The sequence below is a fragment of the Numida meleagris genome, chromosome 1 (genome assembly GCF_002078875.1).
Source record: "Numida meleagris isolate 19003 breed g44 Domestic line chromosome 1, NumMel1.0, whole genome shotgun sequence".
NCBI lineage: Eukaryota > Metazoa > Chordata > Aves > Galliformes > Numididae > Numida > Numida meleagris.
In genome coordinates this window covers 178273342-178289656 of record NC_034409.1, presented here as the reverse complement: position 1 = coordinate 178289656, position 16315 = coordinate 178273342, and the positions used below count along the sequence as shown (strand labels likewise).

The window sequence follows — 16315 nt, the reverse complement described above, 5'->3', positions numbered from 1 at the left end:
GTACTTAAGTCTCTGCGATGACTGGAAATGCCTGTCCCTGAACATTGCCGGTGCCATCACCACGCTGCTGGGTCCAGCTGGCGCCTTGTTCTGCACGAGGCACGGTGTGGGAGCGGCTGGCTGCCCAGAGCCGTGCTTCTGCTGCCATGGCTTCTCTGGTTGTCCTTCGATTTTAATGGGAACTTTATTTGTACTTCTCAACTCCTTTTTTCTTTAAGTGCGCCAGTGAAACCCAATGTTTTGTGCTTTCTGGTACATGCAAAGGTTACATTATTTGTATGGAATAAATAGTATTCTTGAATGGCCCTTCAGTGCATGTGGCAATTATCAACCTGGCAGTTCCTATAGGTAGAGCTTTCACTATGACTTCAAGTGGTCACAGCTTAGGCAGGATCGGTGGCCTGAACGTGGAACGCTTCGAACTTTCTTCATTCTTCTGATAAGCTTAGAACTTGGCTTTATCTTAATCTTTGCATAACACGTCAAGATCTTTGAGCAATGCACAGGCAGGGTGCCTGCTTATCATGTCAGTTGTTCTAGTGATGGAGATCTGCTAGGTGACGAGAGCTGGATACTGTGCACCAAGCCCCACGTGCGCTCTGGGCCGTGGGCAGGAGGGGAATGGTCAGGAGCACGTGTTCTGCTGCTTCCATCTGCTCAGCTGTGGTGTGGGTACAGGCAGCCACGTCCAGGGAGCACACTGTGCTCATTTTCAATAGAATGAAGGACTGAAAACTGAAAATTACCAGCATTGAAATTAGTACATTATAGATGTTGTTGGTGTGAAGAGATGGTAAAAGAATTAAAGGAGGGAATGTGCTGTGTTTTTTTCTGTGTACTTCTATTTTGAAGACCATGGTTTCTCATCACTGTACAGCTCGGGATTTGCTGTCTATTGCTGTCTACTACTGAAGACGTTCAGGGAAGTGGCACACCTCCTGCAGGTTCAGTAGCAGGGAGCTGCAGGAACGTGGATCAAGTGAGGTAAGCGAGCAGGACTCACTGCACCTAGCAGGCACGCTGGATGTCTCCAAGTCCCCTGGCCCAGGTGCCATCCAGCTGTCACTTCTGGGGGAACTGGGGTGAAACAGCTTCTGCCCGGGCTGCATCGCCCATCACTGCAGCCAGTTTTGGTGCCAGAGCTCTTAGTGAACTTGCGGGCATGGAAAGCAAATTGCCATGGAAGTGGGGAAACTAGGGCTATGGCTTGGAGAATTCAACCATGGTTGTTTACAAAAGGAGAAAGGCAGAGTTGGGCAGAACTCTTTTTGAAGCCCTGCAGCATCAGCACTGGGGAGTACTTAATAAAAATTAGCAGACTGGTTTAAAATGCTGAAATGTGGGTTGTCTCCAGGGGTAGCTGGAGATGCAGCTCACACGTTAGATAAAATCATGTCCAACAGATCCATAGATGGATACTGAAGTCAAGGACATACTCTCTGCCATTACTAAACAGTGAAGATTCGTGGTCAGGAACACCAGGGCGAGTGCTGTGGCTCTTCTGCACTGGCCACATAGGTGCTGTTCTGTGCAGTCCCTGTTGAACCCTCTCTTCTAGAATTCTCCTAAATAGAAATTATCCAGAAAATCTTAAAGCTCTCCTAGAAGAAAAGGGCTAAAGAAGAAAGGAGGAAAAAAAAATAATTGGCTGACTAAAGGAAGCAACAGGTGCAGGGGAGGAAGAAGACGATGTGTGAGTATCAGGACCAAGGCCATAAAATCCTGGAGAGCACCCAGCAGAGCATCCTGGCCAATGCCCGCTGTCCCCTGCCAGTATCCCTGCGGCCGCTGACATCCCGCAGGCAGAAGGCTTTCCTCACTCCCCACGATGTGAGCGCCCACTGGGCTGGGCCAGGAGGCAGCTGGCAAGGACGTGGTCCTGCAACTCGGCATGGGGTCAGGGCAGGGAGCCTGTATGTAAACTTACTGTTTATTTACCCCTCTGCTTCCCAGGGGAAAGTGCAGCCTAAGCCGCCAGGAGAGATGCTGCTCCCTGCTGCATCCCCAGGCACGTGGCAGGCACATGGCATGTGGGGGAGCGCTGACTTGGATGGGTTTTTGGTTTGACCCACAGAAAGTTCTTCCTGTGTTTTTTGATGTTAAGAGCTTTGTATTTTGAAATGCATGCTCTGGGAAGGAGAGGTTTCTTTTTTCTTTATGTGGCTTCTCTATGTGCTAGAGTTCTGCAGCTGGAGACTCACTTTTGACATAAAGTTACTTCAGAAACACCTGTGCTGCCCTGGCTGTACGTGTGTGTGTGTGACTGTACAGCTTGGGGTTCTCAGCATCCTAAGGGACGTGAGATTATCTGCACCCTCCTTTTTTTCTTGTGCAAGTGCCAATAATGGTATTTTAATCAATACATCTGGGAGTCCAAGCGCTTTTCTAGGTGAGGCAACATCAATGCTGGCCCCAGTGCATTACATTTAGCACAGCTGGCAGAATCCCAGTGGGCTCTGGCACGGGGGGAACGAGGAACAGACCGAGTGCCTCTCCTGAGGATTTCCTTGTGGAAATTCCACTCGTTGTGGGAATGGTTCCAGTGTGCAGTCACGGTGCTACTTCAAGGATACCTGCACAGGCACATGATCTCTATGGGTGCAAAGCCAGATCCCCCCAAAACCAGTGCCTTATAGGTAACAAATGATTAGAATTGTTTCATTAGCAGAAGATCCTGTAGGAGCTCTAAGGACCAAAGTGCTGGGCAATCTCTCCACAGCTGGGGTTTATGTGGGCTGCTCCCTGGCTGGAGGTATTGTGCAGCTACACAGCTCAGGGCTCCCAGCCTCTGAACGGATCTAACACATCTGTGCCCTATCACAGAATCACAGGGACTGGAGATCACCGAGTCCAGCCCCGGATAAAGCAGGTTCCAACAGCGGGTTACGCAGGAAAGCATCCAGGTGGGTTTTGCATTTCTCCATAGAAGGAGACTCCACAGCCTCTCTGGGCAGCCTGTTCCAGCGCTCTGTCACGCTCACAGAAGCTCTTCCTCGTTTTTTATGTTTTCCTCCTGTTTTCCTGTGTTCCAGTTTGTGCCCATTGTCCCTTGTCCTGTTGCTGGGCGCCAATGAAGAGAGCCTGGTCCCATCCACCTGGCTCCTGTCCTGCAGATATTGATAAGCATTGGTAAGATCCGTTCTCAGTCTCCTCCAGGCTGAACAGCCCCAGGTCTCTCAGTCTTTCCTCATAAGGGCGATGCTCCAGGCCCCAGTCATCTCTTCCCTTCCACTGGATTCCCTCTGGAAGTTCCCTGTCCGCCCAGCTGAGGAGCCTGCACTGGACACAGTACTCCAAACATTAGTCGGCTGTCTTTCTTGTACGGTGCTCACGTATACCTTCAGGTTAAAATCTTCACTTCTTCCTGAGTCGATGTTTGTCAGTTCCGGCGCTCTCCCTGGTGCAGGCTGCCTGGTCTCCTGCTGCCAGCGAAGCAAAGCAGCAGACGCCTACGCTCGTCCCAACCGGCTCTCACCTCCTGTACAGAAGCTTTCGGACATCTAGAAACTGAGATACGTCTATCGGGGGCTACGAGGGGCGGTACCAAGGGCCTGCAGCGCAACGCCCGCCGCCCCCGCACGGCCCATCCCGGCCTCGGAGCGAGGGCAGGGCGGGCGGGCGGTGCGTGACAGCGCGGGCCGTGTTCGAGCTCAGCCAATAGCAGGGTCGGAACTAGTCCCGCCTTCAGCCCTTCGACCAATGGGGGGAGGGGAGGGGACGGCGCGCGGCCGCCTATAGGCTGCGGGCGGGGCGGCGGTGAAGGTGACGGCGGGCGGCAGGATGGCGGCGGTGGCGATGCTGGGCCGGTGGCGCGCGGCGGCCGGGGTGCCGCGGGTAAGGCGGGGCGGGCGGCGCCGCGGGGCGTGAGGGGGGATCGTTCCTCGTCCCGTCCCTTCGCACGCCCGGCCCGGTGCGGGGCTGCGGAGGCTCGGCCAAGGTCACGGTGCCGGGCGGGCTCCGCGCGGGCCCCTGCACGGGGTGGGGCAGCGGCCGCGCCGCGTGTGCGCTCGGAGCTCGTCGGGCTGCGCTGCCGCGGGGCGCCGTACCGACGGGTGTTGCGTTGCGTTGCGTTGCGTTGCGTTGCGTTGCGTTGCGCTCCGTTCCGTCAGCGCCGGGCGCGGTGCCGTTCTCGGCGTTCTTGTGGCGGCGCGGGCCGTCACCGCTTTTAGCCGGGACTTGCTCGGCTTCGTCCGGTGCTGCGCAGAGGTCTCAGATGCGCGGAGGTGTTAAGTAAACGGCTCCTTGTCCTTGTTTTTCATCATGGTGCTGGCTTCGTTGCTGCGAAGTTCTGAGGATGTTCTTATTTTGCAGGCTCTGAAGTATGCGAGCCGTGGCTATGCGTCGCAGCGCACTTTAAATGTAAGTGTAACGTTCCATCGAACTGCAGGAAGTCTCTGGTGCGTCTGTTTGTTAAGGTTTTGGCTGCCTTCCATTTACACTGGTGCAGCTGGAGGTATTTGCTGGTTCCTCTCAATGGCTGTCCTGCCCAGTCTGGCTGTCCGGGGCAGACACAGCTCTAAAAGGTGCGTCTGTCTTTCTGCTGCCAGGCCCCTGCGCTGCTCTGACAGGGCTAGCAGGTAGGCATGGCGATGTAACGTTTAAGCCGAGAGGCAAAATAATACTACATCTGTTTTGAGGAACTGCCAAGTATGAAGTCAAATGTCATACCAGTTCTTACACTACAGCTTACACATCTTTAATCTGATGGAGTTCTGGCAAAGCCTGGTAAGATGCTTGGCCTTCCGAGGCGTGAGGTACTAGCTCACAGAATCACACGGGTTGGAAGGGACCTCCAGAGATCATCGAGTCCAACCCCCCTGCAGAGCAGGCTCCCTGCAGCAGGCTGCACAGGTAGGCGTCCAGGCGGGGCTTGAACGTCTCCAGAGAAGGAGACTCCACCACCTCCCTGGGCAGCCTGTTCCAGTGCTCCGTCACCCTCACTGTGAAGAAGTTCCTTTGCATAGTGGTGCAGAACTTCCTATGCTCCAGTTTATGGCCATTTCCCCTTGTCCTGTCCGCACAGACTGCTGAAAAGAGGTTGGCCATGTCCTTTTGACTCCCACACTCAAGATATTTATAAAGATTAGTAAGATCGCTAACTAACTCACTAAGTGTTGAGTAAATGTTCATTAAATTGTAGTGATGATGCTTTCCATGATATACAGATGGTATCAGTACAACAATATTTAAGTCCCTGATATTTAGCGTGATGCCTTCTTACATCAGTGGGATTGAATCGAAGACTTGGTCAAAGGGAGATTTCTCAAGCAAGGTCATCTAGAGCACGTTTCTCAGGATGCTTTCTAGATGGCTTCTGTGGATCTCTAAGGAGGAGACTTTACAACCTCTGAGCAACCTGTGCCAGTATAGAAGTGCTTCCTGATGTTCAGAGGGAACCTCTTGTGTTCCAGTTTGTGTCCATTGCCTCTTGTCCTGGCACTGAACACCACTGAAAAAAACCTGACTCTGTCCTCTTTATACCCTCCCTTCAGATACTTGTGCTCATTGTGATACCCCTGATCTACCAGACTGAGCAGTGCTGGATGTTCCAATCCCTTAATCACTTCTGTGGCCCTTCACTGCTCTCTTTCCATGTCTCTCTTATACTGGGAGACTGAGAACTGGACCTGGCATTTGTCGTGTGGCCTCATCAGCGTCAAGCAGAGGCCAGTTACTAATTTCCAACTGGACTTTGTGCCACTGATCACTGCTTTCTGGTCCCAGCCTTTTAGCCTTTATGGACCTGACTGAATGCCCATCCAGCTCATACATCACCAGCTTCTCTATGAGGACCTTAAGGGGGAAGGTGTCAAATGCCTTACTGAAGTTCAGGCGGGCAATATCCACTGCTCCCACCGTATCCATCAAGCTAGTGATTTCATCACAAAGTTTTATCATGTTGGTTAAGTGTGACTTACCCTTGGTGAACCTATGCTGCCTGGTAATATTTTTTGTCGTTTATGAGTCTGGAAATGGTTACCAGAATGAGCTGTGCCATCACCTTCCCGGGTGGTAGGAGCTGGGATTCCCAAAGGGCAGCCTTGCTGGTGAAGGCTGAGGTAAAGCAGGCATTCAGTAGCTTGGCTTTTTCCAGCTTGGGCCCCTCTTCCCTCCAGGCCCTGGGATTCTTTTAGGCTTCACCCATCCCAAGGCAGAGCTCTGTGCATTCCAGCTGTTACCTCCTCTAAAGAGCAGCTCCACCTCTTTGTCTTTCCAGCCTGTCCTTCCTAGGGAGCCTGTATCACTGCAGTCCTCGGAGCCGTCCCATCACACTCTGTCATCCCGACAAGGTCATAGCCCCACAACTGTGCACAGGTCCCAAATTCCTTGTCTTTGTTCTTCATGCTGCATGCATTAATGAAGATAATTTTGGTGCACTGAGCTGCTTACAGAATAAAAGGGGAGCTGTGACATGAATGAAAGAGTGAAAGGATAAACTTAAAAAAAATATTGGGGTATGAGTACATGTTTAAAGTAAGTAAAAGTGACTTTTACTCCATGCTTGTCCTCTTAGGAAGTGGTGATAGCAAGCGCTGCAAGGACGCCCATTGGATCTTTCCAAGGCTCTCTTTCTTCATTGCCAGCTACTAAACTGGGTTCCATTGCAATTAAAGGAGCAATTGACAGAGCAGGTACATGTAAATATGTTTGCATGAAGAAACCTCATACAGCTCTGAACAATATCAGTCTGTCTTTTGGTTTGAAGTTGCTTGGTAGAACAGGCTTTTTTGTTGGTGTTCCTCCCCCATAGCACTTTTAAGACTTTAATCCGTAAATGGTCTTTAAGTAAACTTGCCTGTTGGACTCTGCTTCCATCTGTAAACGCTGCTTCTAAGAGCAGAATATTTCTTAGGAATATCTGTGGTGTTCCAAATGGCATAGAACATGCTGATTGCTTGTCTGGGGTGTAGTTTTATGACACACCTAAGCTGATATGAAGGCTGCTTGTTGCTGAAACTGAGGGTCCTTCCTTTCCCTGCCCATTTTACATGGTACTCATACTTGTCTTACACCCTTGTGACCCTATCCATAGCTTTAAATCAGCCAAAAAGTCATTTTGGAGGAGAGGAGGGTTCATTTTCTTTGGCTTCTTGAAACAGCATATTACAATAAGTTGAGCAGCAGGGCTGTTGCACGGGCAGCAGAGGGAGAGCACGCCTCTTCTGTCTGGGGGCAGCTGGCCGCTTGCTGCACTGAACAAACAGAGCTGTTCCTTTGGACATCGTTGTCACAGGTAGAAAGCTCTGTGCATTCAACCATCCACAGCAGTTTTGTTGATCAGGTGGCTAGTGAGACTTGGAAATGTTTGCTTTAGTTAGCTTGTTCTGAGAGATGGTGAGGGAACTGTGATGCGAGGTCCCCAGCTCAGCATGTCCCATGAATATGAGGCTAGCGATCTGGAATGCTTTTAGCACACGGGTTGGACACGGCACATTTTGTCTCTTTTCTATAGGAAACTGTAAGGGGAAGGTTCATAACAGGTACTTACATTTTCTGTGCAAAGAATCCAAAATCAAACTAGTTTTGTTTTCTAGGTATCCCTGCAGAAGAAGTGAAAGAAGCGTACATGGGCAATGTCTTGCAGGCTGGACAAGGACAAGCTCCGGCAAGGCAAGCGGTGCTGGGTGCAGGTATGCGTTGTCTCAGTTGTGAGTTTAAAGGCGGCCTTCTCTTCTCGTGGACAGCTGCTCATGCAGCTGAAGCTGATTGAGCTGGGAGTTAAAGCAGGGAGGTGCCCTGCCTTGCTGCAGGACAGGCTGCACACTTGTTCCCGTGGCTCGCTCTGCGTTGTAGTGGTGTAAGCGGCCCTCGTGGCGCGTGCTCAGGAATCAGTTGTCTCATGCACAGTGGGTGTTATTGCCTACAAAGTTTGCAGAACCCAGGGAGCTGAAACCTTCAAGAGCACTTCATGCTCATGTCAGATGTTCTAAATGATCTTCTGTCTGATTCTTCACTTGCTTCCCATCTTATCACTTGAGTCTGTTGTCTGTGTGGGAGAAGCAACAGCATTCTCCAAGAAGGAGAGTAGTGAGGGGTAAGGGTGGGTGAACTGCCCGAGCTGGACACTCTGGGCTTAGGTAAAAATTGGTCCCTTATGAAATATTGTTGAAACACCGATATAATACTAGTTCTCTCTTTAAGTAATGCAGTTGTTTGTACAACTTCTCTGACTTAGGTCTACCCATCTCCACTGATACTACAACTGTCAACAAGGTCTGCGCTTCGGGAATGAAATCAATCATGATGGCAGCCCAGAGCCTGATGTGCGGCAGCCAGGTACGTGGGCGGCAGTGCTGCCCTAGGGAAGGGACACGCAGCTGGCCTTGTGGATCCTGTCCTGCCATGGCTCTGGTCTTGGATTTGGGACTAAGTTTTGACTGGCAATAATGAAGCTAATTAGTGAGGTTTTGTTTAGGTTCCGCAACCTTGATTTTACAGTAACTTAAATATGTTTTGGTTTTAGGCAGAAGAAAAAAAGGTATTATAGTGTGGGAATTGTCAGATTTATTTTCAGAGCTGAGCAAATAAGGTGGATTTATTTTGTATATAAATCCTCCCTACAGCCTTCTCCATAAAATTTAGGGAAATTTTCAAGCTTTCTCATTCAAAAAAAATCAAGAGTTTAGAAAAAACTTTGTGTTTGTTGAAAGAGATTTCATCTTGACTTTCACGTATTTGTAACGCTTAAATGAATTACATTCACGTGTTAAAGCAATGTTGTTTCAAAGTACACTAAAGATGTTTCAGGCTTTTCTGTTGTTTTCGAAGAGGCTGAAACTGTCTATTGTTGCTGAATTGTGTTTTCATGAAGAGCTTGATGAAGGAGAATTACTCATCTCTGTCAACTGCATTCTAAGATTCTCTGAAGTAAAGATATTGCCAGGTCAAGCTATATTTTTAGCGTACAGAATGAATGGCTCATAGGTGGGAACTGTACTTAATTATATGTATTGTTTACCCAACAACAAAAGTAAAATATTTGATTTTCTCATCCCCCATGTGAAAATACCAGTATTTTCCAGTTAGGCAACCACTTATTGCTTAGGCCTTGCTATGCAGAGAATGACACTTCACCCAGTGCCTGCTGAACTTGGCGCAAGTCTTTTCACTGGACTTTGAATCAGGTCCAGCACTTCTGTGCAAACAGCTCCTTTGGATTCAGTAACTGCCATCTGCTGAGTTCATTGGAGTGGTCGCTCGCTGGGTTTGTTTGCCGGGTGCGGCCACGTGCTCTGAAGAGAACTGCAGTTTTCAGCTCAGCCAATGACACGCACGGTGCTGCCAGGCTCAGCAGGTGCAGGCTGCCAGCCAGTAGGCTCTTAGAGCTATATGTTGTGGCTTTCTTGGCTGGGATTTGCTTGGTTTTTCCTGGCTGTAGGCTGTAGGTATTTGTGGTGCGAGTCAGTGATAGTTCCCGGAGGCTCCAGTCAGCGTACATTAAGGACTGTATAAACAGTTGTCATAGCTGCAAGTCTTTTGCCTGATGGAGCTAATTTGCCAGGGACTCCTCTTCCTCTGGTCTATCACCACCATATCTCAGCTGCCTTTCCAGTTTATTGTCTTTCTAATTTGTTTCCAGCCTCCTTGGTTTTGTTTTCTTCGTTACTACATGCTGCCATGCCTGGATTTAGTTCATAATCAGTTCTGAACCAAGCCATTCTTTTTCCGAGCCTGAATTTAAAGACCTAGTTACTACTTTTTTCATATAAAGTATCTTTTGTAGTTGTATTAACAGCAATGCTGAACTCTCCAAGAATAGTGCTGCTGTGCTTGCATTTTTCATACAATTATCCGTGTCTCAAAAATGCCATGCCATTAATGATAGCTACTCTTCACACCCCGAGGTGCAAAACCCTGAGGGTTTTGTGGGCTATAACCTGGGGACAGTAGGAGTGCTTATGGTCCTTGTAGCTTTGCTTTTTTGTTTGTTTGCTTGTTCTGCCTCAGCTTGAGAAGCAGATTCATCTATAAATGCCAACAGCGATTCAGCCTAGTTCAAGTTCAGGGATCATTCTTTGTTAATGTCCCTCATAAAAATGCTGGTGCTTTCAGGTGGTAAGCCCTCAGGGTAAGTCGTCTCTTTCCATGTGAGAGGTAACTACATTGTGTGAAGCTTCGAGGAATTCTAAACCTTGGTCTCTTGATGGGTCTCTTAGATTCTGACTGCTGCTTGTTCCATAGGGATGGGGAGCTGTTCGTGAAGAACAAACAAGAAATGTAGAGAAAAGTGAAGTGTTTAAAATAAAATTTGTAATCTGATCTTGGAGGCTTTTGAACTAGAAGCGCAAGCGACTGCCATGGCTCTTGCGGCTTTCCAACATGATGTTCCAGACAGAAGTCTGGCTGTCCTGTCAGCATGGCTTAGCCCTCTTCAGCTCTTGTCCCCGCTGTTTGCTTTTGAAATGAATGAAGAAGCCTTTTTTATTCCCTTTCCTCCAAATACGAAGTGTCCACTCTTCAACTTTTGTTAGCATCTGTTCCCAGATGAAGTCATGTAGAACACGCCGCATTATTAATAACTTCTGCTTTTGTTTGAGCAGGATGTAATGGTTGCTGGTGGAATGGAGAGCATGTCCAATGTCCCCTACACAATGAGCAGAGGATCAACACCTTACGGAGGAGTTAATCTGGAAGATCTGATCGTAAAAGATGGACTTACAGATGTTTATAACCATATCCATATGGTAAATATGCCTGCCAAGTTCTAAAGTATCAACCGTAGGCCTGATGCAGCTTTGAAGAATTTGCTTCTTATTAAACTTATTATGAATATGCTTCTTATTAAACTGCATCGTTTAGTAAGCCTAAAAATGAGTAACGTACCTATGATGGAGAGACTGGATGGAAGGCTGAAATGGGGTGGGAAATTGTGTGTTCCTTTTTCTTTCTCTTTGAAGTCTAAATAGCTTAGAGCAGGGGTTCATAAAAAACCAAGAGGATTTCTTCCACCAGCAGCTGGGTTTTGCTGTCTCAGTGGGTGAGGGCGGTCAGGTTGCACGATGCCTTTGGGGATGGCCACTTTTTCTGCTCCAGCAGATTGGCGCTTATTGCCCTCCCCCAGGGTACACATCCCATATCTTCTGTTAGGAGGTTTGAGGTAGCTGATATGCTTAGCTCATCAGCATGATAAATTTGACAAAAAAATGCAAACTGAGGGGGGGTTTAGGAAAAAAAAAACAACCTGGTATGGAGATAGTAAAGAACAAGCATCAGGAAAGAACATTTTGAAAGGATAATGACTCTTTTCGGTGCACAAATACTTCTGACCTTTACCTGTAATAATTCACAGTTGTAGGGCGTTGCTTATTGACCAGCTGGTGTTCTTGCTGCTGGTTATGAAAGCATCTCGTGAAGGATGTTTTACTGTGGTTAGCCAGTCTATTTGCTCGATTCAGCCCTCACTGCTTCTGTGTGTGCTTTATTCTTTATCAATAGAGCACACTCTACCCGGGCTGTGGCTGAAAGGCACTCACATATTTCAACTAAAATGGATTTTGATCATGAGGCTTTTTTTAATAGGGATGTAAATACTGGCTTTGCTTGTTCCTAGGCAGCGGGTGGGGGGTTCTGGGAGCTATTGGGGCAGTAGTTCAGAACCTTTTGCCTTTATTATAGCAGCTGTGGGTTGCTTGGAAAATCGTAGCAGTCTGTGAGAGAACACAGCGCAAGGCCATCGCATGCCTTAAGGAACCTTCCTCCTGCCTGTGTTCTGGCAGCACATCAAGCTGCCCGTGCTGGGAAGGCTTCAAATCCTTTCACTGTGTACGAGTGAATCTGTTTGTTTGGAGCACTGGAGGAACACAGCAGTAAGGAGTTTTCTGGTGCTTCGCTGAGTTCTCTCAGAAACGAGAGGTGCAACGAAAGCTGTTTGTGAGTAAATCTTTCAGGTTAACCAAATGAGTCTACGTGTCACCAGATACTCAGACAGCGCTGGGAATGAATTAGATTGTATAATTTTGATTCTTTCGTTCCAGTTATTAGACAAAAGTATACCTGCATTTTTTGATACATTTTTAACGTGTCAGATCCCAGTGGCTAAGTGAGCCCTATGTGTTGAGCTATCCTTGTAACCTTTAATAGACAAGCTAAGAATGGCATAAGAACACCAGGAAGATGATGTGAACCCACTGTTCTGTGGCTGAACAGCGTTCTCCAGTCCCTGGAGAAGTCAGCCTTTAAAACTTCTGCATCCAGTTCTTTAACTTAGAAAAACCCCTTGTGTGGAGCATGCCTTCGTCACAGCCGTACGGTCTGCATGCAGAGCACGTGTACTGAATGTGAAGTTGGTATTCCAAAGGCAGAAGTTTCTGGTTGGCCATGAGTGTGCGAATCAGAAACGAGCCCCAAATATCGGTCACATTCAGTTCTGAAAATCTGCTGATTTTTCAGTTACGTTTCATGTTTGCGTCTCCTGCGACACCAAATGTAACGAGTCTGTTCTTCTCCAAGGGCAACTGTGCTGAGAATACGGCAAAGAAGTTCACTATTTCCCGAGAGGAGCAAGACACTTATGCCATAGGCTCTTACACTAAGAGCAAAGCAGCGTGGGATTCAGGAATTCTCAAAAAAGAAATAGTTCCTGTCACTGTTTCAAAAAAAGGTATTCTGGAAAGGGGTGATAACATGAGCTGTGTTTCTCCTTCGAAAGCCGTAACGGGGCCTGCGCTCAGTGCAGGTTATGCTGTTCAAACATGCCTATCTCAGGAGCACGCCCACTCACACGTGTGTATGTATTTGTATCTCAGAAGAGCTACCAATTTGCTGCTGTGCAGACTTTCTGGTGAACAGCAGTCACTCACCCCTATCTGCTTATATATTTTCTTCTCTTCGGTGTTGCATACCATAGCTCCTTCAAGGGGATGAGTATGTTCTAAATTCAGGTGGAACAGCTTGATGATGTGTTTGTTTTAATATCTCTGTGAATTACCTTAAAGATATGTTCTTTGTCCCTTTCATTCGCCCATCAAGAAGTATACATGAATTTGCTGTGAATAAGTGACATTAAGGAATTTCCTTCATTTTCATTAATGCATTTTTGACACGCATAAGTAAGTTTACATTTCTTACTGAAATAAGTTGTTTAAATAAGAGAACGTTTAATCCACGTACTGTGTTGGAATGTTTGAGAAAGGACTGCACTCATAAAACTAAACCAAATCTGATTTTCAGGAAAGCCAGACACAGAAGTGACAGAAGATGAGGAATACAAACGGGTTGATTTTAGTAAAGTTCCAAAGCTGAAAGCTGTTTTCCAGAAAGAAAATGGTAAATATGGTTAAATGAATTGCTTAGTTTTTTACAAAGTGCAAGAATGCTCTGTTAGAGTGAACAGTGCTGTTCACAAGAGCTTGAACACCCAGCAGAAATCTATGACCTTTTCAACACCTGCTGAAGAAATAACAAGAAATCCACACCTGGTGTCACAATGGCATGAACTGGCCTAGAACAAGAAGAACCTGCACACCAGTGAAAACCTGGTTGGTGCATTTATGTTAAAGATTGAAACAGATGGCCTCGGTCAGCACGGGTAAAACCTCCTGTGTGCCTGCACATCGTGCTCTCTTACCTCCCTGCAGCTGTAGCTAAGGAATCTTGCCGGCCAAGTGAAAGCTGCGTTGCAGCACAAACACGGTTGCGCTGGATTTCTGCGTTAACGTGGGCAGCGCTGCTCAGGTGGAAGGCAAGGTCTAATCTGCTGGTTAGATACAGCTCATGAATACACGTGATCATACTTGTTTAATCAAACCAGTTTTTTAAAAAACAGCTGTTAGTTAACTCAGTGCAGCAGCTGTTGTCGTACGGCTGAGGCCTGACGGATACACCTGAGCCATCTCATCTTCCCTCTGGTAACACACGTTACCTTTTCTAGGAACAGTTACGGCTGCCAATGCCAGTACTTTGAATGATGGAGCAGCTGCTTTGGTTCTGATGACTACAGAGGCAGCCAAGAGACTGAAAGTTAAACCACTGGCACGGATAGTTGGTAAGATTTTTCTTTTCTCATCTCTGAATCCAGAAGTGGAAAATATTCTGACGGAGCGCTCTGCCTGGCAGCCCTGTTAGTCCTGGTAGCCCTCGTGCATGGGACAGAGAACACGTGGCTGCAGGCGTTTCCACTGCCGCTCCTCAGTACTGACTCGGAAATTCCAAGTGTCACAGCAGCAGGCTTTTGGTCACAGAGTTTTCTGTGTGGAATAATACAAAACATCTGAAAATAGTATCATGTTGTACACTTGAGGCACTGAGCTTTGCGTGTGTTATTTTCAGGGACCATTATAGCCAGAATTTTTCTCTCTGGCCTGGGTTTGCTGCTTGCATAAATGAAAATAATGTATAGTAAAAGTAAGAGGCATTTAAACAACAGCTTTTGTGATTAAAATTTTTTTTTACAGCTTTTGCAGATGCTGCTGTTGATCCCATTGACTTTCCCATTGCACCTGCACACGCTGTTCCCAAGGTAGGAATACAACAGCTTCTTTTTTTGAAAGACAACAGACTTCCCCAGCTCTGTGGCAGCCCCCACCGTACCTTCCCGTGGTCAGCACTGAAACTAAACTGCAAAGGATCAAGGCTAGAATGCAGATCTTAGAGAAGCAGACTTCATATGTGTTCTCCGGCCTTGTTTTCACTGTTGAAGTTTTCAAGCTATTATGACTAAAAGGCAAAATAAATGTGGTTATACAAGTACAGACTACCCCCAAAAGGAACTAAAGGCAACTGTATGCAGTACTGTATCAGTGTACCACAGATGGCGATGTTCTTAGTATAAACATGATGAAAATGTATTCTTGGGATAGAGCAATCTCCATTTCTTCTTTTGTGAAAACTCAAGCTTGTGCTCTAGAGCCTCCGTTTTGCTTCTTCCCTGTCTGACAAAGCGGTTCTCAAATGCGAGCTGGGATCTCTTGCTTGGCATATAGTGCAGGGGCTCACTATCTGCAGGTTGTCTTCACAGCAGACTTAATTCTTTCTGCAAGGTACTTTAGCTTCCTAGTTTTCTCACAGCAATAACCATTTTTATTACTGCTTCTAGATTCTAAGTGAGACAGGCCTGAAAAAAGAAGATATTGCAATGTGGGAAATCAATGAAGCCTTCAGTGTTGTGGTGCTGGCCAATATTAAAATGCTGGGTATTGATCCCCAGAAAGTGAATATTAACGGCGGCGCTGTCTCTCTTGGGCATCCAATAGGGTATGTAAACCAGCGTTCTTTTTTGTCTGCACGAGGCACTGTTTTCTACATGCTGCTCATCTACTTGATTCTGGCCTCAAATTTAATGCAAGCAGGGAGGCGAATAGAAATTCAGTGTCAAGCACGTGCTGACTTAATTCAAGTGTTAAATTTCAGGGTACCTTGAAAAAAGCAAGGATTTTCTTGAGGATTTCCTAAAGATTTCTTTTACAAAGAAACAGGGAGGTTGAGGCTGTGCACACATGGAAATCCTTCCTTCCTTTCAAGTATTGTACCTAGAGAAAAGGAGCCTGGGCTGTTTCTAAATGTAGACAAAAGGGTTTGTTTGATCTTCTGCTGGTTTTATGCTCTTGTTTTTGTGTCCTTCCAGCGATCAGTGCTACCTTCTGCCAACAATCTTGTGCAAGGCAAATTCAGAATTCTCTTCAAACTAAGATGTACTTATTCTTTTTCTTTTTTATCTAGAATGTCTGGAGCAAGAATTGTTGTTCACATGGTCCATGCGCTGAAACAAGGACAATATGGTCTTGCAGGAATTTGCAATGGAGGAGGAGGTGCTTCTGCAATCTTGATAGAGAAGCTGTAGGCCCAAACAGTTGCTGGAAAAAAGCCTTAAAAAAAAAAATCAGTGATGAAAGCGATGAGCAGCACCTGTTACATCTTATCAGTAAGTGGATGAATGCCTCAACAGCTATTCTGAAATTTCCAAAAACATCATTGATTATTGATACAAAAAACTGGGCTTTTATAACTTTGACTCAATGCAAGTTTTTATACAGTACAAGCAAAAAATGTGAAATCATGATAATGTACCAAGAGCTGGCAATAAAGAATGTTGATGTCAACTGTGGCTCCCTTCACTTGTGGTTTCTCAATGCCACTGAACTCTCTAAGTCACGCTGCCGTGACCCGGCTTAGCGGACGGTACAAAGGTAAGCCAGGAGCTGGGGGGTGTGACGTAGAAATGCAGGTACTAACGGAGCACAGCTCAGGGCAGCCTGACCTCAGAATGCTGTTTCTCCACTTACTTCTGCTCATTTGACCAGCTGTAGTGTACGCTTCTGTCAGTACACTTTAGAACAGAGGCAGGTTGGGGCCTAGAAGTGGGCCAGTGCTGTTCCCT

General features: G+C 47.0%; 1 protein-coding gene across 1 annotated transcript; it reads left to right on the top strand.

Annotated features, from left to right (window-relative positions):
* Positions 3731-16037, top strand: ACAT1 (acetyl-CoA acetyltransferase 1). The gene is made up of 12 exons (XM_021380345.1): positions 3731-3834; positions 4312-4359; positions 6515-6632; positions 7536-7631; positions 8177-8277; positions 10542-10685; positions 12451-12601; positions 13171-13266; positions 13871-13984; positions 14394-14458; positions 15035-15192; positions 15658-16037. The coding sequence occupies exons 1-12, from the start codon at positions 3781-3783 to the stop codon at positions 15776-15778; spliced, it is 1266 nt and encodes a 421-aa protein (XP_021236020.1). The 5' UTR covers positions 3731-3780; the 3' UTR covers positions 15779-16037.